Consider the following 25,458-nt stretch of genomic DNA (forward strand, 5'->3'; position numbering starts at 1 on the left):
GGACACTTTTCACATTGCATGGGTTCTAGGAAGCGGAAGTCGTCATAGTTGAACGGGAGATGACAGCAAATTATTATTATTTTTTTATTTGCATTTACTCTTAAAGCACAAGAAAAAATAATCTGTGATTGCATTTTCATGACTTTCCGAAAGAGGGAAAAATATAGAGAGATTGATTGCAGAAGTGAGAAACATGTCAAATTTGAAAATGTACACCATATCAAAAAATTTAAAACTCTATTTGCGATGTTGATAGTTCATTTATAAATGAATTTCCTCATTTTGACTAAGAAGTTGGGAATGATGTTTTTAGAAATGCCTAAATGTTTTGTGTTCTAGTACTTTCAAGGATGAAATAATATGAGGAACTGGTTCAGACCAACAAAATTCCATCACACTATACAGAAGGTTATCTCCACTTTTCAGCAATCGGAGTAGATGATTATAAGTCACGAGTCAGGCTTACTGTTCATCTTTGGTAAATGGAAATTCATTGTCTTGCCCTGTGACACTAGGAATAATTCGACAGGGCCTAGTGCACAGGAATAAACACTGAAAGCGACAGTCTCAAATGGGCAGAACTGAGTTAAATGGCAGGAGCCAACCATGGGAAATCACTGTCCATAATGGAAAAGTGGCTGTGGTATCTAATTATAGACCTGGCATGAGGATGCTGCATTTATAAACCACACATGTGAACAAATAGAGCAGAATATATCTATTGACACTACAGTGTATATTCAACACAACTTATTTACATTGTTTTATAAAGTAAATGATGAAGAAATCTCTTTTGAATGTTTGTCCTCTCTTTTTTCTGCAAGATTTTTATTTTTATTTATTTTTAAGCATAATCATTGATGTAGACAACCGAACAACTGAAGAAGTTCTGCTGAAGAAGCACACAGGAAGTAGCATGGTGTTGGCAGGAGCCACAGGTGATAACCAGACTGTCAAGTTTATGTCTACTGTGGTTACACCCTGCAACCGCACAATGAAATACTGAAATAGAAAAAAATTTACAAAGATAACAGTTAAAACTGAAAGAAAAATGAAAACCAACAAATAAAAAATACTATTATTTTTCAAACTTATTAATAAATAAAACAAAATATATAATGTATAATCCCTGATGTAACTATCATTATAGCTGAACAAGCACTTTTATAATGTATTTCTCATTAGATCCTCTTTTACTAATGGTTCTGACCTTATCACTTATTGGCCATATATACCTAATGGGCCCAGAGTATTTGAAAGGCAGTTAATGTGGCGTTTCCCGTCTGGGAGATCAAAGATAAAGTGAGTGGCTGAAATAAAAGCACACCCTTCAAAGTTCTTCCCATACTGTGAGCTGTGATGGGGCGGGCACACAAAGCCTATGCTCCCTGCTGTTGGGCTAGACCTCCCAAATTTTCATTGCTTCATTACACTCTTTTACCAAATAAACATTAAGTAGCCTACTTCGAGCTATTTGTATTTCATTCCCTTTTAGTGTTATTCAGCTACTTTTCAGATGAGAGCTAAAGTGATTTTTACACACATACTGTATCTTGACTGTGACTTTTATGTTTGCCCTCTTATTATTGCATTATGTGTCTTATATATAGGCTATTCTCTGCATTCAGAGGGTCAGCAGCTGTGAAAACAACTGAATAGAAGTCTTACTTAATGAGACAACACCACACTGTAAACTTTTGTGTCTTGTGTGAGAACGAGAGAGAAAGAGAGAGAGAGAGAGAGAGAGAGAGAGAGAGAGAGAGAGAGAGAGAGAGAGAGAGAGAGAGAGAGAGAGAGAGAGAGAGAGAGAGAGAGAGAGAGAGAGAGAGAGAGAGAGAGAGATGGGCACCCCACCCAATATTTGGACTTGACATTTATTTCTTTTTCTCAATGATATTATGCCTTTAAATACACATCAGCATACCACAAATGAAGAATGAAAGCATCTTTTTGGTAAAATGATTTACAATGCATGTAGTTCTTGTTCTTGCACGTAAAAGGAAATATGAATTATTGATGGTAAATTATTGCTTTTGCAAATGTATCCTACTGTAGTTGTATAAGCAGTAATTTACCTGAATATGTAGTCACATCATGTTGCAAATAAGCAGAGGAAAATGTGCACTGTGTAAAGAAGTAAAACATCTTTCAAAGTTACGTAATAAGAAACAAATCTGTTGTTGGACAACATTGAAGTTTATAAGCACTTGGAATTACACTTGGTCTATTACAGTTCTCATGTACTGAGATGGTGGGTAATGAGGTTGTTTTGCTGCATGTTGGGCTGTTGCTGTGCAACATATAGAGTATTGTAACAGCATTTTAAAGCGGTAGTTCACCCAAAAAAATAAAATTTTGTCATAATTTACTCCCCCTCAAGTTGTTCTAAACATGTGTGTGTTTATTTCTTCTGTTGAACACAAAAGAAGATATTTTGAAGAATGTGGGTAGCAAAATAGTTGACCACGACGTCCATGATATGTATTTTCCAACTTTGCAAGTCAATCGCTACCGTCAACTGTCTGGTTACCAACATTCTTCAAAATAGCTTATTTTGTGTTCTGCAAAAGAAAGATAAAAAAAAAAATGCAGATTTGGAACATTTTTGGGTGAACTATCCCCTTAATGAATATCTTCAGTGTCACTTCCTGTTTCGGTTTAATTCTTAGTTTTAGTTTTTTTTTTTTTGTTGAGAAAATTAAGGACTATTTCACATATAGGCTATCATACATTTTAGATGCATTTTGCAAAAAAAAAAAAAAAAAAAAAAAGACATGAAGAAAAGATTAAACATCAAATGAATATTATGCATGAATTAAATGCAGACTACATGAGATTACATGCAAACGTTTTTTTCATAAGAATAATTGTTTTTCACAAATACACTGATTTGCACTGCTATGCAAACAATATTAATCATCCACTGACTGAAGCCAATCCATATACACGGCAGTCAGTTGTAGTAGAGAAAGTCCAGATGTACAGGTCAATTGCCCAATCAGAGCTGGAATCTTTCTACCACGTGATCATTTGTGAGCAGTTGGAAAGCGTCGATAGGCGGGGACAATAGTGGGCCTGGCTCGTGCGTTTGGTTGTGAAGGTAAGCCTTGGATGAGATTTTGTGAGTTTTATTTATCATTTTGTAACTATTTTGCTGTTTAATAATAATTCGCCATGTTAATATAAGCAGACTTGCCGTTTAGAGTCCATGTCTTTATTGTACACTTTTACTTTAAGCTTCATAGCGCTGGAATAACAGTTTCCTGTGTGAAAGTAACCGCCTGGATAGCAGCGGTCATTTCTCCTTTGAATAAAATCCGTTGAGTTCATTTTATAAAATATCATGTCATATTGCATAAGACTTCCAGACCTCCTTTAATTTATTTTACGCGACGCCGAAATATATTTATATTGTAATAGGAATACTATTATTCCTTGAATGTGAAATTACGTTAATCTAACATGTTAAACCCGTTGTTAAAATGACAATAGTGTCTCATCAGATTTCTGCTTTAATGTTACATTGAGGTATTAAAGTCGACAAAAGTTCTCAAGCTGTGAACTGACAGCTTTTATACAGCTCTGCATTTCAGTTATTCCATGTGCCTTTATGCATTTTATAGTATAAAACACCTCCGAAATGTAACTTATAACATGTTAATTTGTTGTTGACAGAATCAGAGGAGCTGTGGACTGGATATCATCTCACCTTCTTTTTGGGACAACTTCATACTATGTTATCATAATCCAGTGGATAGGTGCTTGGAATAGTTCTGGATCCAACTCATATTTTTGTGTTTTTCCTCATGGATGGCATGGCTTTTGAAGAAACGTGATTTTTCTTAAGTGTTTGCAAACTTGTGGGACAAACTAAGCGAATATAAGTTTCATTCCAAAGATGGATCAGCAGGCAGCTGGAGGGGAAGACCCCAATAAACCCTCCAAAAAGAAATCCAGTGAGGATGAGAGCAAAAACAAAAAACTGGTATGTATTGTGGTTTTTGAACTCAGTTGTTTGTTGTTGTTATTTCTTAGTTTTGACACAACAAGAGATTTTGTCTTTCAAGGTGTCATTCCACAACATGGGTGCCACCCGTTGTTTTTTCAGGTTTTTATCAGGAAGGTACACGTAAATAAAAATAAAGCTTCTGTGTTTTTATTGATGTTATTAGAATTGCCTATAACAACTCCTTTTAAGTTGGAGTCAGCTTGTTATTGTTAAAGCTATTGTTTACACATGTTCATGAGGGACACAGAGTTAACCCTTTATGTGCAATGACCTACCGGTAGTTTTTTATCAAAGTTTTTTTTATAAACCTTATTTGGGTTTTCTACTTCTAGTATGAATCCAAACAGTTGTAGCAGTGAAGGATTTGATCATTTTTGTTAAATCTATTATCAAAGTTTCACTCAAACTTGTTGCATGTTTTCAGTGCAAAGATTTTACAAGCTCAGCTCTCTCTGGTCTCAGTCAGCCGTTGACAGTGTATTACTTCACAGGACTCGTGATAATGTGCTGTCAAAACACACTGTGAGTGTCAATGAAGTCTGAATTGAAGTAGGTCTAGTGATAGTGATATCTGTGAACCTTCCCGGATAGCTAGCCAGCTACATTTATCATGAAGCCTTAATAGTGAAACTGGAATTGTTTGTTTCAGTTCATGTTGACTGCCTTTTTGAAAGTTTTATAACGTGCATACAGTTTGCTGTCTTACTGACCTCAGGGTAAAGAAAGGTCATGTGACACATAATGTAGTTATTTGTATGTTGTGTACTGTTACTTTTCTAGCATCAAGCTTATCATTGTGATCATGTGATTTTAAGAAAACTAACAGCTAACTAAAGGTGTCAGTAGTAAAGGAACAGTCTGTTTTTGGTTACTAAAGGGTGCTAACTTAGGTATTTTGGTAACTGTTTGATACAGAGCCAAGTATTTTAGCATACCTGTGTGGAAGTAGAACTTATTACGTCATCGCTCTTGCACAGCCTTCTTCTATTTCACATGGCACTTTTAATAACCTGGGATACATTTGCTTTGACTTCTAAATATGTAATGCTGCCTACTGAATGTAGGACAGTCTATTTCAAGTTGCACCCTCATGAATGTATTAATTACTTTAAGACTGCCTTACTTCCCAAAAGTTCAAAAAAGTTTGCCTTGACTGTAGACTTCACAAAGCAGTCTGAAGATTATTTAGTCATCTTGTAATGTCTTGACTTGCACAGAGCTTATTGTCACAGTAGGGTTCCAGATCAAGTGAGGTGACTGAGTGTCTTAAGTCTGTGTAATCCGCATACACATTGTAACTTCGCTCAATAGTTTGTGTCCAGTCAAACGAACTTGTACCAGCTTCATAATGTCAGCATTTGTTTGGGAGCTGCAGTGGTGCTGTAATCAAGCATAGAAAATCTTGGTTGACTGAAGTCCTGAAATTTCGAAAAAAGCGGAGAAAAAAAATCTCTGCAGTACATAGTAGCCTTGTCTGCCTAAATGAATTAGAAATAAACATAAAAACCAGTTGGCTATTTGAAGTATATTAAATTGATTTTTACCAAATTATTTTGCTCCGAAATGATACACTTGTGTCTGTCGGCTTTGACAACGTCGCATCATGTGCCACTGCGCAATATTATTGATGATTTCCAAAAATAGTACTATGTCAATTAGTCATATCAACACAATAACTGTTGAGAAATATGTGACATAATTTAGACAATTTTTTTGTCATATGTTATTATAACTGTCAAGACACTATCATTTCAGCCGCTCAGTGCATGTCCTCGCACAGAGTGAGGCTGACCATAAGAGGATGAACATAGAAACTCAGCTTCACGGCTGAGACACAAATAAACTAGCTACTAACTTAAAGCTTTTACTCTTAAACACAAAAGGCACGTCCACTATAAAATAAATAAATAAATAAATAAATAAATAAATAAATAAACCAGATCAAACAAACAAACGAGAGCAGAAACAAAATAAAGTGCATAACTGAAAAATAAAACATAGGCTCAGAACTAATAAAAACAATGGGCACAGCACAATTGCACATTAGGTTTGGCATTGGGTTGGGCTAATCCAAAAGAAGTGAAAACAAGGGGGGTGTTCTGATGACAGACTGTTACCTGTAGAACAGGGAAAATCCCCCCATTAGCATTAGTGCTTTCCACCTGATGAAATTGACACGGCAAAAAAAATCATAATTTCGGTCGAGCCAGAACGTATCAACCAATAAATCGATTAGTTGACTGGGAGATTACACCCCTAGAATCCATCCCTTTATGAGCCAAACATACTTTGTAAAATGTAAACCTTTGGGAGTCAGATGTAGACCTTCTTCTAGCCAGCGTGTAGTTGAACAGTGTGCTGTAATTAGTATGGTACGGGTATTTCCACAAACCTTTATTTTTGTGTCCCAGGCTTCCTGAAATACTGAGGCATATGGGTGTGTTGGTATACTTGTTTATGTTTAGTTGGTTTATATCCTCTTATTCTCAGGGAGGAAGCCTCCCCATGAGTGGATCGGGTGTGGCTTGTGAATTTGAAAACACCCTACATTTTAGGTGCGTCTTATTAATCGAAAAGATATCTGTGCTGCTGTTGTTCATAAATATCAGTAGTGATGTTTTACATTGAGGATGTTGCCATTAGGGTTTTATGATTTTGGAAAATAAGCTAATTGCAACATATAGGCCTATTTTTTTTTAAACAAATATTGTGATTTAATATGCCATTATTTTACTAAGCTCTTTATTTTATTCAACAAAGACAAACATTAAATCATTATAGTATGACCCACACAGTATTAGATTAAACATAAGCTCTTCCTTCCTGTAGCCCAGGCCTATATGTCAGCGACAGCGTAGCATGCCAAGTTAATGATTCCGCGGGAAAAAAAAAATACTGCTTTACTCTCTCGTTACGTAACCAGGGTGTAATCGCAGACTTTGCGGTAAAAAAAACAACAAAAAAATCTTATTTTGTCATATTGCGATATTATCACAAATGCAATTAAACGTACATCCCTAGTTACCATGTCGCCGGAAAGGAATAGTGCCGTCATTGTCCCATTGTCAGGGTCCTTCCTTTCCAGTGTCCGAATTCGTACGCAATTTACTGATTCATGATCTAGGGAACTAGGGAGCTGATTGAGACGCACCCTTTGTCTACTAGTGCAAGATAGTTCAAGGGTGTTTGTTTAAAATAAGCTAGAAATGGAATACATTTTGGTAAGTTGTAGCATACTGTATCTTTCAACAGTGTTTGTGTTCTTTTACCATTAGCTAGTAGAGATGATCGGTTCACATTAGGGTTGTGCCGATAGACGATAGTATCGTGTATCGACGATAGTCTGAGATATCGCCGATGGCAGATGCCTTTGACGATATCAATACGATAATTGGCTCGTTTTACCATAATGTATTAAATTATTATTATTATTATGCCTATTATTATTATTATAAAGCTAGTATTATAAAGCTAGTATTGACTCCTCTAAGAGAATGTTTTTAAAACAGACTAAAAAACATCCCACATCAAAATTGAATTGCAAGTTGATCCATTCACAAATTATCAAGTGTGATCGTTTTAACAGACGCAAAATTCAATTTCCTACAGATCCAAGATGAAAACGGCACCGTTGTTCGTCAGTATTTGTTTCCGTAACACATTAACAAAACGTTTAATGACACTAAAACAATACAATTACTAAATAGTATTAATAATAATATCACTAAAATAGTATTAATTACCGTTATCATCGTCGTCTCTGAGGGAACGCGGCGTTAATGCAGATGGCGAAAGCAGTCCGTTTTTACTTTCACTTTCAGAGATTGAGCGCGTTTGCATGCGACGACGATTATGATTATGTTGAATTAACTTGACAATGCATGTGGTAATGTAAACGCATTAACCCGTTTTCCTTTATCAGAGTCAAGTCATAAGTGTATAAGTATATAAACCGATCGACTCAGCTAGACGTTTGGCCCTTGCTCTGGTTTCTCCCGGCATTTAAAACACATTAACCCGCGTACTTCGTGCTTACTGAAGTGCCCATGTGAAGTGCATCCAGACAGAGAGCGCAATGGTAGGGGGCCACATATCGCAAACTCCGACTCTTTCTGACCCAAGAAATAAACGTGTTTTCATCTCGTGCAGAAATAGGCCCTAGTCAAAATGCTGCATGTAACGGCATGAGGATAGGCTAATGTGTCCGTAAATTTCCCGTTGACAAACAAAAGTATGATCTTTTTTTTTTTTACCTCACTATACTAGGAAATAACCTGATCCTATTAATAAACTCCACCTTTGCTAGCAAAATAGAAAAAAAGATTCTCGTTTATAAAACGAAGTAGGCTAATAAAACAAGCAAATTAATGAGTATGCTAAAAAATCAAGTTAATAATCAAATAAGTTAGCCCCGCCCCCTCACGATAATATCGTGTATCGCCGATCTCACAGGCTGACGATAGGACGATATGAAAATGGAGCATATCGCCCAACACTAGTTCACATGCGCTAGGGATCTGTCGTGTAACACTTACAAGCACCAAAACTGCATTGTTTGAATTGCGTAATAAAATTAACAGAATCTGAGAGCTGAGATCGGTCTCTGTGTCCTTTTCGGTGCATTACAAAATTGATGTGTGGTTTGAGAGTGTGAAAAGTGTCAATTGTGCGTCTCACGGTGAATTTGTGAGAGTTGGCAGCTCTGAAAGGCACTAGCTTGGTCCACATCAGCGAATGCTATCTGTCAAATTAATTCAAACTAATGATAAAAATGTATAAAATAAAAAAAAAATGTATATGAACAAAATGAATACTATAAAACTAGAAATAATAGCCCGGGCTTTAATTTTCCCATATCGTCGAAATGCACCGGCTTGTCTATGAGACGGCCTTTATAATTTAGTATTGAGATGTTGTTCATTGAGTCTCTAATCTTTAAAAATCTCCAAATGCTCCACGTGAAACTGCGGTCTTCCAACCTTTTACTATCGTGTCAAATGATTTGATTAATATGCGCGAGCTCGGGAGAGAGAGCAACACAGCGCTCGCTCGTGTTGTTTGAAGACATGAGAGTGCGCGCGGCCGCGGAGGTATTTCTGGAGGTATACTGCCCCCATCTGGTATGGAATATGGTGTATGTTTGATTTTTTATGGCAGAGGGCACCTTTAAAATATTAAGCTATTCCTGTGATGGAAAAGATTCATATTTTCATGCTCATATGCTGATTTAGTGCTCAAGAATTTCTTATTGTTAGCTATGTTAAAAACAATTTTTTTTTTTTTTTTTTTTTTTTTGGGAGTCAGGCCTTATCACTGATGTCACTCTCTCTAACACACTAGTGATCTCACTATTGCACATCCTGTTGCTGGTTTGGTGCCAGGCATGTTCTCTGTTGCCTAACTTTTCTGCACACATAAGACGTCCAGAACTTCTGTTATACATTAGCTTTCGGCAAAATTAAGGAACCCATGCACTAAGAGTGGTGAAGTTTGAATCCAGTCTTTTTAGTTTTCACTCTGCAACAAGTTTGTCTCTATTGCACCCATTATGGGAAATGGTATGTTATGTATTTGTTTGTCAATAGATGTATAACAGTAACTTAGACATATTTGTTTGGGGGGAATGGTAGATGGTGTTCTAAGTCTAATATGAAGTAATCAATTTAAACTATTTTCAGATAATATTTTATTTTAAAATGTACACACATTCACTCATATTAATTCGTATGTTACATTGTTTCGTCTTGTATGCCGAAAATGCAAACATTTGTCTCGTCACATTCAGTTATGAATCACATGAATCCTGATTGCATATTTTCAAAATGTGAAAATTCAAGGTGGTTTGCATCATAGGCTATTACGGTTGGTTGCTGTACGATTAGCCATCTCGATCATTTTGACATTGATGAGTGCATTTATACCCCTGAGGCATGAGCAGCCTCAAAATGTTTATCAGTCTTTAATTTTTTACTTTTAAACTTTTTTTGTCATCCTAACAACAAACAGCTTTACTTATTCTACACTAAAATGATTTGCAAAATACTATGTGAACATTGTGAAAACGATCTATAATGGTGGTCGCCCAACAATATAAAAAAAAAAAATGTTTTGGTGACAATCGAACTCGGGTCACCTGATACCCCTTTTCCACCGAAAAAAGAACTGGCTCGGAACTGGTGCTGGTTCAAAGTTGGTTCAGAGTTGGTTCAACTTGCGAGTCGTTCAGAACCTGTTTGTTTTTCCACTGACTAGAGCGCCCAGGGAACGATGTCGTTACGTCACTGTGCATGTCGCTAGAACATTGCAAGTACATTGCTTTGGGATTATCTATAACTCGTGTACAAAGAAAACTTTAAAAACAATTGAAATATGTAAGTCTTTTAATCTTTTCGTTTGATATGTAATCTTTTCTGATAAGTTATGTACCCCTGTCCTGTGTCTTTTTTCTTTACATTTATTTGTCCTATATCGTGACAGTTTTCTTCTTTGCTTATGTTTCAAATAAAAAAATAAAAAAATAAAAACGCTTGCGTGTTTCTGCAGTTTCTCCTGGCTTTGCGATGGTCAGAAAATATGTTTAGAACACATCTGAACCCGCCCAGCCCCCGACGTAAACATGACGTGCTAAAAGAACGGTTCTAGTCCAGCAAAGAGTTTTCCCGGCCGCGAACCGGTTCTTTGGCTGTCGAAAGAACTGGTTCGCGCGCAGGCACCGGCTCCGAACCAGCTCTCAAAATGCTTTGGTGGAAAAGGGGCTTGAGTGGTGGCGCGGAGGCCTAATCGCTAGACCACAATGGCAATTACGCTCTTCAGTCGGCAACGGTCTGATATCGACTCTCAGTCCCAAAGCCTCGAGGAAAAAAAACAAAAACAATCCTTAATGTTCGGGTGCCAGACAAGTACTTGCCACACAGATTTATAATACCGTCCCGGATAGTTATAACAACCACCCGTTACATACCAAAAGAAAGAGAGAGAGAGAAAAAAACGTCAGTCCGTCTTGCTCCTATACCACCGAGGAGTACAAAGGAGTACAATCCAAAAATGGAGAAATATTCGTGGGTCAACGGACCCACCCGCTAGTGAGAGGATAACATAGCAGCACTACCTCCTTTCCATGATGCCCAAAAAACACACACTATTCTCACATAATCTGACACAGTCTGCGTCTGCACCGTCCTGTCTGCGTCTCCTGCACTACACTTCCCATGATCCTCTCGTCTGCACACCTGATCTCACTCCCTCATCAGCCTCCCGTTCAGCGTCTTGATTCATCCGTATCACCTGTCTTCACCCTCGTTAGGTTTGATTCTGTGTGTATTTAGTTCCCTCAGTTTGTTTCAGTCTTTGTCGGTCGATGTTTGTTGTTAGCCTGTGTGGCGCCCGTGTTCCTGTCTTCCTGCCTGTTTTATATTAAAAGTGATCTTTATTATTACTCTGGACTCCTCCGGTTCCTCAGCCTGCACTACACCGTGCCAGATCGACCGACCGCAAACAAAGATGGACGACCGGATGGAGGCTTTCCTCTTTGAGCAGAATGGGGTCTCTTTGGAAGAATTCGTAGAGGTTTATCTTCACCTACACCAGGACATATACTGGGAGGAATATTTTCTGAAACTGTGGTTCTGGAGAGGTTTGGACGATCCATTAGCCCAAATACTACTGCTCGATGACCTCCATCTGCCGTTTTCCGAGTTTTTGGACAGGGCTCTTTGGGTCTGTGGTTCGTCCCTTACGGTCACACCAGACCAGCCCGAGATCGTCCAGCCCGAGACAGCCCTCTCCGAGTCCAGCCCGGCCGAGCCTGAACCCTCCTCATCGCTGGTTCCGTCCAGCCCTGCCGAGCCTGAACCCTCCTCATCGCTGGTTCCGTCCAGCCCCGCTGAGCCTGAACCCTCCTCATTGCTGGTTCCGTCCAGCCCCGCCGAGCTTGAATCCTCCTCATCGCTGGTTCCGTCCAGCCCCGCCAAGCCTGAACCCTCCTCACTGCTGGTTCCGTCCAGCCAGCGCCAGAGACCGTCCAGCCAGCGCCAGAGACCGTCCAGCCAGCGCCAGAGACCATCCAGCCAGAGCCAGAGACCATGGTCCCTCCTAGCCTCCCTCTCCCACCTCCTCCTAACCATCACATTTTGACCGTTCATCCACCACTGCTTGTAATCCCCTCTGCTCACTTTAGCCCCTTCAGTGAGGCCGAGTCCAGGTCTACACTTCTGTCCTCACAGCCCACACCTTCATCTCACCCTGTCAGCCCTCCGCCTGCACCTGGACCCACCACTCCCTCATCGCCTTCGCGGTCCGTCTGCCCGGAAGCTCCGCTGGGCTCGATCGCCACGCCAGGTCGGCCTTCGTTGCTCGACGTCCAGTACCAGCCGCGGACTTCCGGGATTCGGGCTGCACCCTTACCCTGCACCCTTCGGCATCCCTGGACTCCTCCCTTCCTCTGGTCTCCCCGCTGGCCTCCCTCGCCTCATCGTCACTCCGGTCACCCGGCCCGCGTCGCCTCTTCGGTCCCGTGGATCTACGGCGCGGCTTCAGCGTGCCAGGACTGAGGGGCCGCCTGAAGGGTCTTCACCGCTGTGGCCGCCTGAAGGGTCTTCACCGCCGTGGCCGCCTGAAGGGTCCGCTCAGCCATGGCCACGCCCTCAGCCTGCTCCGCCCTGGCCACGCCTTTAGCCTGCTCCGCCACGCCCTCAGCCTGCCCCTCCCTCGACCCGCTCAGCCATGGCCACGCCATGAATATAAACTTACGTTGTGCACTGGACTGAGGAAAGTTTCGAAGCCATACCCTGTCTTTGTTTTTGAAAGTGATATCTTGTCTTTTTTTGTTATAGTTGCGGATTTGTCAATGTTTGGCTTTTCTGCTGCTCTCTATAGCTCGAGATTGTAGTTGTTGTATGTGACAAACCACATCATAAGAGGAAGCGTCAGGAGTAAGATTTGGACTGTGAAGTATTTTATCCATTGGCCCGTGGAGTTTCCTTCCAAGCTGCAATTCTGCAGGGGTTACTCCAATGGTCTCATGGACGGCAGAATTCATGGCAAATCACAACTCTGACAGGAACTGATCCCATTTCGGGTGGTTGTCATCCACAACCACAAAAAAAGTCAACCCATCGGCATCGGGTGTAATAATCAACGAAAACCAGCAAGTACTCATTTTGCCGTGTACTCCAGGGTAGTGGGCCCATAATATCAACTCCCAGCATTTCATTTGGACGGGTGGTGGTAATTGATTGGAGTTTCCCTGCAGGTTTCTGGTTATCATGTCTGAGGGTTTGGCATGTCACACAACTCCTGACATGATGTTTCACATTAGTCCACATTCCTGGCCAAAACGCTACTACCTGGAGCTGTTTATAGGTTTTATAGATTCCTCGATGACCACTTATGCCGAGTTCAGACTGCATGATTTTAGCCACGATTTTGGCTCGCCGACAGGTTTTGAGAAATCGCCGACAAATGCCCGAAATCACAGGCAAATCGGCGCTCGTTCACGCGAGTGACAATCACGCAGTGTGAATGAACAAAGACGCGAACTGAGAGAATCACCGACGAGTCGCCGACGCCCGTGAGATATTTGGCATGCTAAATATCTGGACCTGTCGGCGATTCAAAATCCTGCTGTGTGAAAAGTGTTTTGACTGAAAACTACATCGGCGATCACCGGCAGCCAGTGAGAGAGCAAGATACAGAGCAGCAGGGAGTTCGGGGAGGAGTTATAGATCACATATCAACATGATATGGCATTGTTTCAACAAAAAAGCTTCTTCTCGGTCTATTTGGACACAATAAATGGAAGAAAAATTAGTAGAAATTTGGAAGGAGCACTCGTGTCTGTTTCACCAGCTGTACCACAACCGGGTCGAAAAAAAAGTCTCACGTGAGAACTCCGGTCTTGCACGTGTGGTGTCGCGCGTTGTTTCCTTTTCATATCTCACGCGTGTTTGTTGTGAAATGTAGTTTGCGTGCAGCGTGCTAGACAGAGTCTGTCGGCGATTTTTCTAAAGTCATGCAGTGTGAAACCTTCTGTCGCCGATCCATCGTCCAGTGTGAACACAGCAGCGACTGAATGCTGGCCAAGATAGTCATGCAGTGTGAAAAGAGCAGCGACCTGACTACTTTGAAAATCGTGCAGTCTGAAAGAGCCATTAGGGGGTGAGAATGATAATGCTGATGGAGTGTCGGCCTGAGACTGCTGGGAAGATAGACTCTACTGTATTTGCTCATTCCTGAGGTAAGATTTGTGATACAACTTATTCTCTACCACTTCATATTGGTCAATTTGTGAAGTCTGTACACAGACTTCACAAATTGACCAATGGTACACAGAACCTTAGTCCATTTTTCTCTGGAACAAGGACTACTGGTGAGGTTCAACCAGAATGTGATGGCTCCACAATTCCTTCTTTCAACATCACGTCCAATTGTTCCTCCATTGCCTGTTGCTTTACAGGGGACAACTGATAGGGCCGTTGCTTGATGGGTACCTGACAGGTGGTGTAAATGTGAAGTTTCAGGACCTCGGTTCGTCCAGTTTGGTGAGTACATACTCGTGGGTTGCTTTCTAGGATCTGAAGTAGCTGCTGCTTTTCCTCCAGGGGTAGATGCGTGTTACTTACAGCATCCATAATTAGTATTGCATCATCCACACTGTCAGATTGTAACATGGTCATAAACGGTTGGGGAGGAGGAACAGCACTTAACAGGGGCAAGTTTAGTTTGCTTTTTCTGGTTCTATTCTCCTCCTTCATGGTTGGTGTGTTAACCAGGGGTTCACTGGCATTTCCAGGTTGAAATGGATATTCTTCAGCAAGGTCAGACTTGAAGGAATGACACTAACATTAATCTGCAGACCACTGAAAAAGATAAAGTCCAATCCCAGGACTATGGGATAAGCAAGGGCTTGAGAAGGGCGGACAACAACAGGTAATGTAATGGCTTTACCATGTAGATGAATAGTGGTGTTTATCCATCCTAGAGGACTCTCACCTTTGCCATTGGCCAGATAGAGAGGACAACAAGACCATGGTTGGAGCTGGTCCTGGATGGCAAGCTGCTTCATAAGGTTTTCGTGAAGTAGCGTGTAACTTGCTCCAGTATCCATAATGGCTTTCCCCATCCAAAAACCAGCGCAGATTGGGACTACTAATTGCTGTGGTATGGTCATGAATGCAATTGATCTTGAAGTGTTTGAGATACTCTGGGTTTCCGCTTGTGACTGGGATGTACCAGAGGCTGCGACAGTGTTACTGGAAGGCCGTCTCCCTGATTTTCCAGAGTGGTAAGAATACTTCCCATGGGTGAACCGTTGTTGCCCAGAAGACTGATGAGAAGATGGACATGCATACAATGGGCAATTTCCTGGAGGATGTGGTCCATTACATCTCCAACACTGTACCAGTGGTTTCTCAGCAGGTCGGTTGGTTTGGGTCACTATGTGTTTTTGTGGATTGGGTTGTTGTTTAAGGCCCACACGCCCCTCATACCGAAGCTGTTCTTCGAAATCCTTTTCTAGTTGGTGTCCGAGTTTAACCAAATCTTCAACGGTGTTCACACGACTCTGCAGCTGACTTGCCAGGTAAGGCTTGATATTTTTAAGATAATTTTTACAATCTCATTTTCTGTTAGAGTGGTCTTCCATCTTTTGCACAATGCACGATAAATGAATGCAAAGTCTCTAACTAATTCTTTCTCCCCTTTAACTCTAGTACGGACACGTTTAGCCAGCTCATCCTAATAGTTCTCGGACAGGAAAGCAGAGAGGAATGAGGTCTCAAATTCCTTCCAAGTATTTATATCATAACGACTGACTTCCCACCAGTCACGTGCAGTGCCGTGCAATACTGTGCGGAAGGTTGCCAAGAGGTCTGCATCTGTCAAAGGATGTAGAGCCAGAAAATCTTGACACTTGGTCAAGTACAATAGGGGGTCAATATCATCTGTATGCCACCCAAAAGTGGGAAAGGTTAATTTAATGTGGTCACTTTTTAACATAGGGGTCGATAGAGGGGTGGAAATAGTTTCTGGTGCTTGGGGTGTTGTAGTATTCGGAACTTGAGCTGTTGTTTCTTTCATTTGGTGTTCAACAGTTTTCTTTTTGTACACTTGGAAATCTTTTTGCAGATCGCCTACACAGATACGACATTTGTCAATTTGTGTATCACATTGCTGAAGATTTTTGGCAACATTATCAAGGCCACCCAGAAGGGTGTGTTGGATGGTTTTGATATCCTGTTGGAACTCTACTCGTAGCCTTTCCACCTGATCCCGAACTGCAGAAGTGATAGTTGATTCCATTTAATGAATTTCCTTCATCAGTTTCCTTCATCAGAACATCAGTTTCATTGCTTTAACCAATTGGTCGGTCTCAGCTGCCTCTTGTTGTTTAGATGCAGTCAGTAGGGTGAGAACCTGTTGCTTGTTGGACCCCACCTTGGCCGAAAGATCGCTGATCTGGCTCTCATGGTGGGAAGAGGATGCCTTTAATATCTGGGTAAGCTCATTTACAGTTTTCTCCTGGTTTTTCATGAATTCCCTCAGATTGTCCAAGTTACCTTGTACCTGAGTAGTGAAATGGTGTATGTCCCTCCCAGGGGTTGGAAGGATGCCAGGCAGGGCGTGCTGATCCATTGAGGAAAAAGACATAACATCAGGGGACGTACAAATTTGCATGTTGTCAGATTCAGGGATCCACTAATATACTGCCTCCTAGAGCAGGGGAAAGCATCCGCACCTGAGTTCCTGGATAGGGGAAGCTGTATGGAGTGGAAATGTTGGGCGGTGCATCTGGTTCATCAATGTCCACATAAGGGGGAGGGGTAGTGGCCATGTCTGGTAATGTTTTGGTGTATTGCAGTTGTTGGAAAATAAATAAATGAAAAACAAGAGGTTGTATGTAGGCAACAAAGATTTAGGGCTTTTTTCTCAATAGTCAATTTTGAACATTTTCCCCCAAACACCATCAAATAAGGGAAAAACCCACCAAATACATATAAAATATCACTCCAATTTTCTCATCAGCTAGCAGCTGCGAAGAAATTATGGGCGTGTTATTTAGGAATTGTGGGAAATAGACTTGGGCACAATAACTCAATGCAGCCGGGACGCAAGTTTTAATCACACAATTACCAAGACTACAACTACCAAGTATAATAGCAGTGGACCATCAATCTCACAAGCAAGTAAGCACAACAATCACTTCACACTATTAAGCGGCTGTGTTATGAACATGTATTTACATTTACATGCACAGACCAATTTTTTCGTAGCACATGCGACATATCGACACATGAGCTCCGTGGTTCATGTAGGTTGTCTACAAACCCGAAGGTTGGTGGTTCAATCCCCGTTTACATAGCCAAGTGTCGAGGTGTCAATAAGCAAGACACCTAACCTCAGCTGATGCAGTGATACAGCTGTCTTTCCTGTTTTTCATCTGAGTAGCCTAATTACAAACTTCACAGATGACATGATGTGATCAAATATAAACAACCTGTTAAACACGCTCTACAGCACCACCCAGTGCATTTAATTATAATTGCGAGTTAGTGCTTGGGATTTATCATGGATTCACTGCATTTACGGCCTGCAAAGTGACTTAGTAAAAGTCGAATAGTGTTTTATTTATCGAATATTCAAAAATGTGAATACTCGTGCACATCCCTACTTCATAACATAAAGGTTTAACCACTGTAGTCACATGGACTATTTTAATGATGTCTTTACTAACTTTCTGGACTTTCAAAGTGTTAATAAAGTTGCAAACTATGGGGTTGCTCGGATTTCATCAAAAATAAATATCTTAATTTGTGTTCCGAAGATGAACAAAGGTCTTGCATGTTTGGAACAACATGAGTTAGTAATTTACCCTTTCAGCGTACTGTTGGTTACAGTCTTTTCATTGTTTTTTTACACCATTTGTTTCTGAAAAATACTATAATAGGAAAAACAACTTTCTACTTTCAACAACTTTCAACAACTTTGCTACTTTCACAGCCTTATTTTATTTTTGCAAATTTTTATTTTTTTAAATAGATGAATTTAATTAATTTTGTAAATGTCATGCAAAATATACATTTTATTGCAGAATTTGTCATGCATTTATTTACTAACTTACTTTAAATAGTATATATATATATATATATATATATATATATATAATGTATAAATAGGCCTTGGCTTTACATCAGCCATTGGCATTCACTGGTCTCTGGTTTGTCTTTTTGTCAAAATAGAATGACATTTAAAAAAAAAATACATTAAAAAAATTGTAAACTGTCAATACATTTAAACATTGTAAAAAGCTCTGACCAGTTATGAAGCTAACCACCAATATCTTTAGGGAACGACTAGCGACCAACAGATCTGTGACCTTATTTTAAATGGGCTCAACCGTGGGGGTGGACACATTTTATGGAAAACTTATGTGTTTTCATTAGATTCAACATTGAATATGCATGTATATTCTTTTGAATGAGAGCCATCTCTGGTCTTATGATAAATCTGTCCTGAGCTGGATTAGAGAAGGTTATAACCCCCTTGAGCATGCTAAGCATTATCACCCAGCGTTAGATTTCTGTAATGCACTGGGGGTAATCTTTACAGTTTGCCAGGATCAGACCCATGGGGAGAGAAAAGAGGCAAGAAGAAGTTTTTATTTTTTTTTACAGCATTTAGAGAGGGAATGACATCATGGATCTTCTGTTGATGGCCCAAATAAAGACAAACACATCCCGATCCAATCTAGGGATGTTAACCGTTTGACAGATGGTTGACCGTATCAACGTTATCAACGTAGTCGGAAAAAAACAAAAACAAAACATTTGCCGCGAGGTCACAGTGTTTGGGTTCGCACGCTCACAAGATTTGCGAAAAGTAGACCCTTTTACTGTTTGTACACAATGATGACGTGGCTACGTATGCGTGCGCATATTGGCAACGGAAGTACGGTAAGAATCAGCAGTGTGTTAAGCTACGCGAGCGGATTAAGCAACACAGACAGAGAAAGGTATTTCAAAAAGTTAACTTTATCAACTGTTATCCGGCTACCAGATCCGTGGATAGAAGAAAGATAGAGAGAGATAGAAATTAGTGTTCAACTTTGCATTTTAAAAATATAACCGTTCATTTTTCGTTTTACTTGTTAAAAAAGGAAAAACGAACGGATGCAAAAGTACATGGATCAATTGGTAATTTTAAAGCTTGTTAATGATTAACTTAAAACCTGTTGGTAGCTTTAAGTACTGGTAGCCTACCTGAATTTTGTAGCATTTGAATACAGGGTAGTAGTCTTCCATAATCAACTGTTGTAGTGCTTTCATATATTTTATCAGTATTAGTTATCGGATTGATATCGGTATCAGCAAATAGCCAAAGCTTCGGCATTAGTATCGGTATCGCAAGTGAAAAAGTGGTATCGGGATTTGGGACATCCCTAGTTTTTGGAACTTTTCAGTTTTCTATTGCGATGTAGACATGCCAAAGTTTATTTTGTTAGGCAGTTCTTTTTATGCACTGGACTTTCAGTGTGAAAGAACGCAGGTTTTGCATTATGGAATGAATTCCTCACTTGTCTTCTAACTGAGTCTTATGAAGTCATGGAAGTGGAATTCTAGCCTGTGCTTTTCCTCAAAAGGCATTCTGGAGTACAGACTGAATGGAAGTTTACCTCCATTAGATTCCATAGCAAATGAATGAAACTCCTAAAATAGAATATAAGCCTGGATGCTGTTATGTAACATACCATAACAGAGCACAGATTAGTGCAGACGATTTGTACAGCATGTCCTCATAGTCGTGTTGTAAGTGACATACTGTGTTTGTTGTGAAAGCCAGTGACCCTGAAAACTTATATTATCTACCTGTGTTTTATCATTATTCAAAACAGAGGTGTGAATGGACAGATAATTGTTTCAAACACAATTATGGGCAGATAATTGTGGGAAACAGACTTTAATCATTCCTCAGAACTGCTGTTTTGTTCACACAAAGATGTGTAAAAATCAGTGGTGCACTGCAATTGGGTGGATTTGACTCCAAATCAGCTTGGATGTGCTGTAGAAGTACACGTTGTTCAAATAACCTTAGCTTTTTTCTCGTGAGAAAAAACTTATCTGAGGCACGCAGCGGTTTTTAGTTTTCCTTGAACAAATGTAACCATTCTCTGTTGGGACTTTGAAGGTTTTTGGCCAGCCTGTTCTCCCAGGATAAGTTAAAAATATTGACTAGTGTTTGTTTGCCAGTGACTCGTCAAGGTTTTTTTAAATTCATCATCAATGATTGTAATGAATCACAAGCTGTACGTCTCTAAACAAACAATACTGTATATCTTGGAACTTGGGCACTTTTATTCCCATGCTGTCAAACTCTTATGTTTATTTTTAAGCACTGTTGTTACTGCTACTCTAATATTATATTTCCATATAATTTATACAGATATTCCTGTTGTATTATTATATATTTTGTAGTGATGTACCAATGTAAAAATTGTGGCCTATACCGATAACCAATATTTATATTACTGTTATTGCCAAAACCGATACCGATGTTAATATCTCTGTAAAACAAATAGCGAGGATTAGGGCTGCACGTTATTGGTAAAAAATGATATTGCAATATTTATTTTATTTATTTATTTTTTACAATATAAAAACGGTTTCACCAGACGAGTTCAATAGCTCTTTTTGGAAAGAATGAATCATTCTAGATTGACTTGGGTGGTTTTGTCATGGAATCCGCATAGAAACTAATATTAATAGAATGTTAACAAATGTAGTTAACTAGACTTTAATAAATGGAAATGTAAAGTGTTTCCGATTTATGGATCTTGAGTTCAGTGTTGGACAGATCAGTTGTAAATTTAACCATTCATTAAAGTGAATCGGCTCAAAAGGAGTCATTAGTTCGGAAATTAGGAGCCGCGAATCGGACATGTCAACAACAGCAGAGCGTTTGAATTATGGAGAGACCTTCGCTATTTTTATTGTGATTAGGTACAAGTTTTCAGATATGCTGAAGTAATGGTAAACTGTAATGAAATAGCAAGGTAAACTACAACATATATGAGACATGGAATGAATACAAAAGACTGTTCCAGGATTACAAAAAGTAGGTGCTATAGGGTGTAACTTTTATTTTATGTACTAGATCGACTGTCTAACGTCACTCATCCCACTACTCTCATATTGTTTATAATACACATTTACAGACATGTTCAGTACAGTAATGTTACTTCCTACGATCTTACTGTTACACTGAAATTGTTCAGTATAGTTCAGTAGCCGTTTTGTTATCATATTATACATTAATTTATGTTGACATTGCTGATTGTGAAAGATATACGAATAGTTAGTGAAATGCCTTATGCTAGATAACACCACAAATGTAACGTTATCATGGTACGAGCATGGAGCATTAATTCAACGTCAAGCTGATAAAAGTAGCCTATTATTGTAACGTTGCAGTGGGAGTGTACTTTTTGATGCTTTCTCCGGCGTGTTGAAAGTCTCAGTTTGGCCGTGTACCATGAGTGTTTGCTCTTGTGTTCGAGCACGTACAAGAGCATGAGCTTTTGTAAAAAATGGTTTCAGTCTGAAACATCACAGATAGAGGCCACTGAAAAATACATATAGTACCTTTAAATGCTGTCTCATGCAGTTAAGCATAAGTCAGCTTACTGTAAGTGAGTATAAGTGAGAATATGTAGATTTGCTTTTGTGGCTTATATGAACGGTCTTGAGATAAATAGGGGCACAGCATTCGCTGTGTCAAACATAAACATTGTGGCTGGAACATCAGTTTAATATTATCAACCACATAGAACAATACATTTTGGTTTTGTTTGTTTGTAAGTCTGATCCCTCTTTTGAAACTTAGCATTGTACATTACAATCACATACATTGGGGTTCGAAAGTCTGAGACCATGCTTTTAATGTCTGAGAAAATTATTCTATTTTTTATTTTATTTTTATTTACGCATTTTATTATTTTTTTCTAATTTAATTACACCATAACTTTTGTAAAAGTATTATTTATTATATTTTGTATATTATTATAGTTTTTATTTATATTTTGAATTGGCTATATTTTCAGTTGCTTTATTGCTTTTGTCATTTTATTAGTTGTTTTTTTATTAAGATTTATTTCATTCTTTTTTTTTGGGACATAAACTTATTTTATTTCAATCAGTCAAGTCAACATGTTTAATTTATTAAAAATAAATAAATAAATATATAATCTTACAGGTTTAAATTAGAATCCCACAATTTTCAATGTGGTCTCACTTTTGAAATAAATGTTTGTCTGTAGCTGGGCATTTTAAACTCAGAGACCCCTTCTTTGAGTTTAAAGTGGCCAGCTGCAGACAAACTCATGGGGTATATCAGAGAAATAGAGAACCTACAGGAAATGGAACACATGTTGGGTGTCTCACTGCTCACAGGAAGTGAAGAAGGGAAGTGCTTTAGTTACACTGGGGGATGATTCTGACATCACTCTTTCAAACAGATGTTTATGGCAAGTTTCCAACACTGTCTTCATAATGCCCACATTGTCACACAACATGAGGTGGCCCTATCAGTTTAATTGGAGTACAGAATACTTAATATTGTCATTTCTTTGGGGGCTCTCAGTCTTAAATCAATCACATGGGATGACTGTCCAAGGAAAGCTGTTCACACCAACATGTTTCAGGGAAAGATAAAGATTGGCTCAGTTTTCCTGAAATAACCAACACACCAAAGATTTTTTTCCAATGTTAAGGCAATAGAGCTCTTGGAATGGGTTGTTACATGAGGGCCCCTGAAGTCATCAGTCATTCCTGCATTGTGCTGTACATAGACAAATTACCTGGAAATTGGGTTCTGGTTTATAATATCATTTTTATGCTAAATATCATTTTTAAATATTTTTTTTTAGATGCTAGCATGTTCTTCTTTCAAATGAGTTGAGAACAGTGCAGCTTTGTTTGGGCAGATGAATTGATAAAAAAGGGCCTGTTCATGAAGTCAAGGGCAGAAGCGTTCAGAATATTCCTCAGTGATGGTTGTGAACTAAAATAAGATGGGTTGGGTATAGTAAACAGAAAAACAACCAGTTCTTGGTATACAATTAGTCTGTTTGGGTTTAAAGCGTTCATCTTTAAGTTAACATGAAAACAAGTTTGACTATTAATTTTGTTAACGCATTTTCTTGGTTATACTATAAATGATTAACTGTTGCATGCTATTTAATGGATCGATTTTCATGATAAAAAAACAAACAATGTTTGTAAAGGCTAATATTTTATGTCTTTGAGGAGCTGAGAAGAGTGTCAGGCTGGTATTTGCCCTCGAATAGCAAGCCAACACATCCTGTGAAAAACACTTTATCTTAAATAACACAAATATTTGGCCAAATTTGGTCATATTAAATGAAAGGAAAAACTAAGTTTTTTTTTTTTTTTTTACAAAATACACTTTGTAACCTGCAAGTTTAAGAAAACATAATGCTGAATTGCTACAGAAATATATAAATATATAGTAGGTAGATTGACAATGGTGAGGCCATTCTTAAAAATATTATTGTTTGCCGTAACCCAACCGACCCTGTCAATTTATGACTAACCCAATTATTTATTTATTTTTTTCCTTTTAGTCCGACTGACTTTCCGGTGGTAAACTTGCATTTTACTCTTCAAACAACTAATACAACTTGCAATAAAATAGTATAAATTATATTATAGTAAGTATTGTGAATATAAATTGCTTAGGCCAAGTTCTTTATAAAAACCTGTGGCGTCATATATGATGATTATGTTTACACCATTAGTTTACACTTGTCACATATATGGCCTGTGAGTTCGCTTCGTTTCATTCACTGTCAATGATTTGCGCTTGGTGATGGATGCTTGTGAAATACGTCTGTATGAGCCTACATTTAGGTGCTCGTCATTCGAAATTCGTAAAAGTCAAATAGGGAATAGTAGAATAGGGACTCAATGTTAACGGCTTTTTCTCGGAGCGCATCTAGCTCGTCACGGTCACCATATTCCCGCCGTGAACGCGTGTCACACAGCAACTGCAGGCTCTGACAAACAAACACACATAAGTATGGGAAGCCAAACACACCGAAAGTGGGACGAAATGGCGCTGTGTTACAGAGTTTGCGCGGCGCTGACATGTAATCTGCGACCGAGCCATGATATACATATCTTGAGTGATTTATGCACCCATTAATCGACAGTGGTGGTTAACCTGCAATACGGCCTTTAATGACTGACAAAACACAAATCTCCTAAACTCGATGGTGAAAAACCTCGTAAATCCATTTGAGCTTGATTTTGGGAAAATGTTAACAATATAATGATGGCATGCAAGTGCCACTATTCTAACTTTGACAACATGGTGTTTAATTTCACCCCGATTAGCGTTTCAAAATTAGCTTGCCATTTTCGCTGGATCTGGTTTCACACACAGGATATAACCTGTCATTCATTTTCATAATTTTTTAAGGGTTGATGACATATCTTTGGAAAAACTCATGAGATCCAAAAGCAAATGTCAGCGACTCATTTATTATGACTTGACAGCTGCAGCGTGGGAATTTCACTCATGTTGGATGCATCAACGTCACATTTGCAATGCATAGCTCGTACAATATGAATTCATGATTGGCTGACTGCTAAATTAAAATATTAAACAGAATGATAAAATAACATTAACCGGTGTTATTAAAGGTCATTTTAAAATGAGCATTTCTGTTCAGAACGATTAAACTTGTTCCTGTTAAATTTGATTAAACTTGAAATTATTGATAAAAATTCTATCCGTTTACATTTTTGTTTTTGTTGCTTGAACTGGTTTGGAGCCCTGGTCATGTATTACATTTATTTATTATTTTTCCCCTTTGAATATCTTGATTTCCTTGGAAATCAGTTTATGGAATCAAAATGGTTTGTGGGGATTGTTTAATTTTGACTCTAAATTCTGGAATAGCACAAGAAATGGTGTTTGAATGTTGAAGGAAGCAAGTCCTTTAGCTAACTGAGCTCAAGCTCCCTCTTTTTGGTCAAGAGGAAAGATCAAATACATCTGTTTAACTTGCTGTTTTCTGTCAATAATTTACAGTTGACTAAAATGATTATTGTTCATTTAATGGTATTTTATTAACACAGAATATTACTACCTTCATCCCACGTGTAATTATTTGTGCATTCATCTAACTGCACTTGCCCTAGGTTAATGGTAGATTTTGTTGTTATTGTGTGGACTTCCCAAAGCAGTGATTTTTTTTTTTTTATCTTTTAATTATCCCCTCCACCCCCATTTGTCATCATGTGTGCTTGAGGCTAAAATGTCAGTGTCTCTCATAAAATGTGTTGCTTGATTCAAAAGGTTCATTGTACTAGATCCTTTGCAATAAGTTAGTGATTTGCACAACAGTTGTTGACAAGTTCTTGTGACACAAAGAG

General features: G+C 38.9%; 1 protein-coding gene across 6 annotated transcripts in view; it reads left to right on the forward strand.

Moving 5' to 3' along the window:
• Positions 1-3,030: 3,030 nt before the first annotated feature.
• Positions 3,031-25,458, forward strand: part of diaph2 (diaphanous related formin 2) — a 453,020-nt gene continuing 430,592 nt past the window's right edge. For 5 of the 6 annotated variants that reach the window (XM_039655194.2, XM_039655195.2, XM_089134932.1 and 2 more), the window contains exons 1-2: positions 3,031-3,100; positions 3,676-3,985. In XM_039655194.2, coding sequence (XP_039511128.2) covers positions 3,899-3,985 — 87 coding nt within the window. In that variant the 5' untranslated portion in view covers positions 3,031-3,100; positions 3,676-3,898. The other variant, XM_089134929.1, reaches the window with a different exon arrangement.

The sequence above is a fragment of the Pimephales promelas genome, chromosome 9 (assembly GCF_988280905.1).
Source record: "Pimephales promelas chromosome 9, fPimPro1.hap1.1, whole genome shotgun sequence".
Classification (NCBI taxonomy): Eukaryota; Metazoa; Chordata; class Actinopteri; order Cypriniformes; family Leuciscidae; genus Pimephales; species Pimephales promelas.